The sequence below is a fragment of the Botryllus schlosseri genome, chromosome 14 (genome assembly GCF_051294905.1).
Source record: "Botryllus schlosseri isolate E-star chromosome 14, Bs_hap1, whole genome shotgun sequence".
NCBI lineage: Eukaryota > Metazoa > Chordata > Ascidiacea > Stolidobranchia > Styelidae > Botryllus > Botryllus schlosseri.
The window spans coordinates 6921091-6927242 of NC_137249.1; the positions used below are offsets into that span (position 1 = coordinate 6921091).

The following is a 6152-nucleotide window of genomic DNA, read 5'->3' on the forward strand; positions in this document are numbered from 1 at the left end:
GAGGTTTTACCGATGTGGGGACGAGGGGTCAAAAATTACAAAATGCTCTCTGGCACCCAAACCTTCAGCCGAGAACAGCAGATCTTTTGCTGGCTCAACACTTTGGTCCAATATCTACCTGCCGCTGATATATATACTTAACAATGAATATCCACATTCTCAAAAAATATCTATGAACGTTCAAAATTTGTTGCACAAACGTGTTATAGATTTAAACCTTGTGTGCTCTAATAGACACTAGGCCTGGGAACCCATACGCTCGAAAACTCAAATGTTCAAACGTTTCTTGTTGTGTATTAGTACTATAATATAAAAGCTACAGCAAGCCAAAGAAGAATGCTTGGTCTCCACTTTCAATACTTCAAATGCTGCCTTAAAATGACATTTCGATTTAGGCCAGTAGTTCCCAACCTTTTTCGACTCATCCCCCCCTTTTGAAGCTCCACACCGATCATCGCCCCCCCCCAAATATTGGGAACCGAAAATGGGCATACAAACTGGGATCACCGGCCAGTTGACTAATTAAAAAAGGCCAACTTTTCGGCTCGACCTCAAAAATTTCACTTTTATAGCTAGATCTTCGTGAGTTGACTAAATAAAAGGTCATTTCTCCGACTTGACTTCAATCAGGACCGTAACAGCACTTCGTCTGGCTCCCCCAAAACGTTGGTATTTGGTCACATAGGGTGATTATACAAACCCCAGACCCCCCTCAGCTAGTGGGCTTTTTGTTGCTACATATCAGCTATACCCTATTTCATGTAGGCTACTGTTTGGTGAGTCACCGTATATCGCCTAAATGCGCGAAGCGCGAAAAGTTTACATAATTCATGTTTGAAACGGTCAATATGGTCGGGAATTGCATATATATTGCTATCAATTTTTTATCCTCTTTCTGCTCACGTAATCAGATTTACCGGTAGAGCCGAGTGTGGTATGTTGGAAAAGGTATGGGACCCCTAAATAATAATTGAACAATTTGAACATCTTCGGGCGGAATCGTTGTAATATTGACTTCGTTACATGATGCTATTTCATGACCTCATATGTCTGCTATATGTCAGAAGATATGGAAATCGTCAAAACGTAGCCTACCAAACTTTTAAAGACGCACATGATTTCAAATTGGTATTTCTTTACTGGCATGTAATTTTTTCCTTGCGGGATGGCATTTATCCTGTAGGGCTAACCGGCTAAGGTCGCCACGACATGACCATTCGCTGCTGACGGCACATTTCTCGGAGTCGCATGTTACATGGCCTCTAACTTAAAATGTCTTGGTGCGTCGCGGCGCAGTAATAGCCGACGCTGAAGTCTTCCACTTCCATAAATCACGCGTATTTTTGTCGAGTGATGGGTAGGCCCTACCCCAAAATCCAGATATATTAAAATTTGAATTCGCTACTAGCGCGAATTTTTTTTTTTTAAAGTTGCATGAATTTCTAATAAATTACAGCATAATTTATGTTAATTCACGAAATAATTTTGGGCCTTATTCGAGTTCGGGCCCCCACCCCCAATTGAAGGGTTTGAGGCGGCAGTTACGGTCCTGACTCCAATATAGCTTTGATGTGTGGAACAGTATCCCGCCGGCCATCAGACAGTCGACGAGCATGTCCACATTCAAGTCGAAATACAAGCAATTACTACTAAATAAATACAGTCCATCCTCAAGATTACCGGACCACGACTGACCTATCGATCTCGCTTCCCATGACATGCCGCCCTATTTCTTGTCGCATTCTTTTTCTATACTATCTTCTTTACTTTCATTCAGTGTGCATGCCTCCTCTTTACATCGCCTAGGCCAAGGTGGGTGTCAGATTCCATAGACTACTCCTTGTCGCTTCGACATCTTCCTGTCTTTTCATTGTATCGCATTTTTTGTGGTGTATAGAACTGATAAAATTGCTAATAAACCAATGATGATAGCCGTTTCAACGCGCCATCGCCCCCCTATCGCCCCCTTCGTCAGTTTTCGCCCCCCTATCGCCCCCTTCGTTATTTTCGCCCCCCTAGACCGCCAAATCGCCCCCTGGGGGGCGATATCGCCCACGTTGGGAACCACTGATTTAGGCCAAGGTTATCATATTTTCAGATCCGAAAGATAGGATACTTTTTGCAAGTTACAAAAGACATGTTAGCTGGCGAAAAACGGTGTAGCAGACCGCTGGTCCTTAGTGCAATGTCGTCAGGTATCTGTTACGAGGGAGCTATACTTTGCTCGTAGTACTGGGATTACCATGTGACCCACATACGATTGCACCATATCATGGTGTCGTAATCCACTGTAGCGTATTGCCTAATTACCATTACAATCTTTTTGCTTATTACGCAATATTAATCACCCCTTGCGCATTGCGCCAGCTTGGCAATACTGTCGCACACTGCGCAAGTCTACCCTTTTTCACGCAAACCACAAGACCCTTTTTTCGTATCGATCGGGTATAAACAACCGATCCCTTTCGAATATTGGGAGACTCATTTTAGTACGCTACCCGTCGTACCTATCTCTGCTGCAATACATCCGTACCGAGTGAAACTGTGGGTTAAGAAGTTGCCAACCTAAAGACAGCCAGTCGCCAGTTCAGCTACCTATTGCTCCAGGCACGACATAGCCGTCAGTTACAACGGGTAATTTGGAAATTTTTACGGGAAATATTATTGGATTGGCCTAAATAAAAAGGTCATTTTTCCAACTCGACTCCCGAAAGACCCCTATTCCCACGTAAAAGTCGGTTACAGTTACAGAGAAATATGTAGGCCTATATATGCCGACTGAAATTTACTTTAGCCTCCCCGAAACAGCTAATTGAGAATTGAATGTGAGAAAAGATTCTGCCAATATAGCATGCAATTATGCACAAATACACATGGATGATCATGGGATAATCAGGGGAATTTTTTAATATATTCTGTCCCACATCTCTCCTATGCATACCACTAGTTTGCGTTTAGACCTACTGCTCAAATCTCGTCCCCTGTATGCTTATATTGCATGTGTTTTATTGCGTCACAATCGAAATGTCTCTATACTGTATCCAGTCTATCAAAACATATAAGAAATTGATACCATTGCAACATGGGTTCAATTGTCAGTCGAGTCATCCGTCCTCGATATGTTCGTGTTTTAATTCTCGGACTGGATGCAGCAGGAAAGACGACAATACTCAATCGAATTAAGCAAGGCAGATCGCATGAGACAATACCAACTATCGGATTTAATGTGGAAAGCATCAAGGTATGTAGGCTACGTCGTGGAAAACTGCTTGAGTACCTAAAAAGTTGAAGTATACTTCGTTACTGACCACCTCTGGGCATGTACCGTCGAGATGGGTAGCCTAACTGAGCAACATAACACTGAGTTGTAGATTTTCTACTAACATTATTTTCCTCTTTCTGATGTCTACTTATGCGACTTATGTGCTCCAGCATTACTTAATATACTTCGCTGAAATGGCCAAGACTGGGGCGGTGTTGCTTTACTCACTTTAAGCAATAACTAATTTCTTTTGCGTAGTAGGTTTTCTTGGAAAGAAACAAGTTGGTCTTGTATTCATTTGCATCGCTTTATGTGTGACCCCTATTTGAGTCAGCGTAGTCAATCATCGATGCATCTGGAAACATGTGCATTTTAGCTGTCATCACCTTTGGTTGACTTTGCTGCGCCAATCAACGTTTTCACACTATTTACTTGAGTATTTTTTTTAAGTCATGCAACTACGACTAAAGGACTATTTCTTCATGGCCTGTTCAAACCCCCGTCTTTAGCTTTTGCCTGGAGTATTTTTCGAAATCACTATACTTCGTCTATTTGACTAAAGTTATACCTTTATTTCTACTTGAGTAGCCTCAATGACTATACAATATACAATTATACATTAGGGCTGTTCAATAATAACTTTTTTTCCCGGATTCCAGCCATTCACTGATTAAATTGTCAGGTTACCCTAAAAAACGCTGCACACCAAATTTGGTTCGATTCTAACAAGTATAGGACTCCGCAGATCCAATTAAAATTTTTAATTTATTATGGAAAATTGAAAAAAAAAATTCCAAATTTTTCTCCTAACCCCATGAGATTGTTGAGCTCTCTTCAAAGACGTTGCAAAACAAATTTGAGTCAATTCCGACCAGTAGAAGGGGAGTTATGTGAGTTTTTCGTTGATAAATCGCGGATTATCCACCAATCAAGGATAATCCGAGAAATATCAAGGGAAAACTCCAATAACTCCGCTTCTACTGGTCGGAATTGACTCAAATTTGTTTTGCAACGTCTTTGAAGACAGCTCAACAATTTCATGGGGTTGGCAGAAAATTTTGTAATTTTTTTTTAATTTTCCAGTTTAATTTAAAAAATTCAATTGGATCTGCGGAGCCCTATACTTGTTAGAATTAAACCAAATTTGGTGTGCAGTGTTTTTTGGGGTAACCTGACGATTTAAGAGGTGACCGGCTTGAATCGGGAAAAAAAAGTTATTTTTGAACAGCCCTATTATACATACATTGATCAAACCAGCCTAGCTAGCTATTTCCTAAACATGAGATAGCCGAGATAAGCCTCCTTGACTGCGTCTGCATTACGTTTGTCTATATACGCGTTATATATCGCAACAGATCCGCCACAATATAGGCTAAGCGTATACATAATATTAACGTAGATTGGTATTGAACTGCTGTAGGCTATACGGCGCTATTAATAACTACAACATATTGACTATATGAACAGAATTTAGATTAAAGGGATAAAATATACATTTTGGGATGTCGGCGGTCAGGACCAACTACGTGAACTTTGGAAACATTATTACTTCGGAACTCATATCCTTGCATTCGTTGTGGATTCTGCTTCAACGTAAATATTTGCATATTAATCTATTAGCCTACTTACTAAGTTCGAGTTATGAATTGTTTTTTTTTCGGGCAGAGAGAGAGTTGACGAAGCTAAAGAAGCTTTGAATGGTATTTTGATGGATCCATTGATGGACTCATGCGTGTTACTTATATACGCTAATAAGCAGGATATGCCGAACTCTTTGACTGGAAGAGAACTAGCCCAGTGGTGAGTAGGCTACTCTTATTGCCGCCCATTAGTGTCGCATTCAAATGTCTTTCCTAGCTTATCTTGCGCCTGTAGCTAATGCCACGTTTGTAGACTACCTTGATCAATTTTGTGAATCAATGTAACTTTTAGTGGAAAAGCTTCTGCGAGCTACAGAGCTTCAATATATTATACACTCGCATAGTGTGTTCATATTCTAATCAACCCGAATATTTTCGACTGACACTCGGCAGGGTAATCGTCAGCAACTATAGTAGAGAATTGGAAATAACATTATCAACAATTGCATAACCAAAGCAGTTGCAGATAATTAGTTTTCGAGTTGGACGAGAAATGGTTTAGTTGGCCAAGGTGGAATCAGAGTCGATGGGTCATAAATCATTGTAAATCTGATTCTAATCTAATCCACATGATAAATAGCAATTAATGGATTAAAAATAAACGATTTGTTGGAGTAGCCTAATTACTTCATCTTATTTTAGTATTATCATCTTTAGGTTTTCCCTGTTTCAACTGCAAAATCGAGTATGGCACATTCAGCCGTCATGTGCAACGAATGGAATTGGAATATTCGAAGGAATAGAATGGGCGACTCGAGAAGTGAGCAAGAAGAAGACGCGAATAATGCAACAATGAAAATGCGCTTCATTTCTTAAAATGCCTCATACATTCATAAACTATAGCCTCTACTAGTGCAGGTTTTCATAGGAGCATATATCATCATATCCTAGTTAACTATCAGTATACCGAAAAACGACTCCGCTGCCAACACCTCATTGATTTGTCAACTTGAGGAGGTGTGTTGTTGTGGCATATTATCGCATTTTAATTTAATTAGGGATCAATATTTGACTCAACGTCACCTTGCAAGTTGCAACATGACAATATTTTCCGTTTAGAACAGTGACCCCAGGAAAGGAATGGAATATATATAGTAATGCGCATGAGCATGAAAGCTGTCCTCTTCGGGTACAAACGTGATGGTAGGGGGACTGTCATGTCGGCTTTCCTGGAGAAATAGCGAAGGCCATTGAGTACTGACGCTGTTCGTGGTCGAGAAAGGGCAGAAATGGACACCACAAAATGTCTT

At 40.5% G+C, this 6152-nt stretch overlaps 1 protein-coding gene across 1 annotated transcript; it reads left to right on the top strand.

Annotated features, from left to right (window-relative positions):
- The first annotated feature begins 3053 nt into the window (after nucleotides 1-3053).
- On the top strand, nucleotides 3054-5754 carry LOC145455705 (ADP-ribosylation factor 6-like). Its single transcript, XM_080333687.1, has 4 exons — nucleotides 3054-3241; nucleotides 4737-4855; nucleotides 4928-5062; nucleotides 5560-5754. The coding sequence occupies exons 1-4, from the start codon at nucleotides 3083-3085 to the stop codon at nucleotides 5696-5698; spliced, it is 552 nt and encodes a 183-aa protein (XP_080189813.1). The 5' UTR covers nucleotides 3054-3082; the 3' UTR covers nucleotides 5699-5754.
- Nucleotides 5755-6152: the final 398 nt, after the last annotated feature.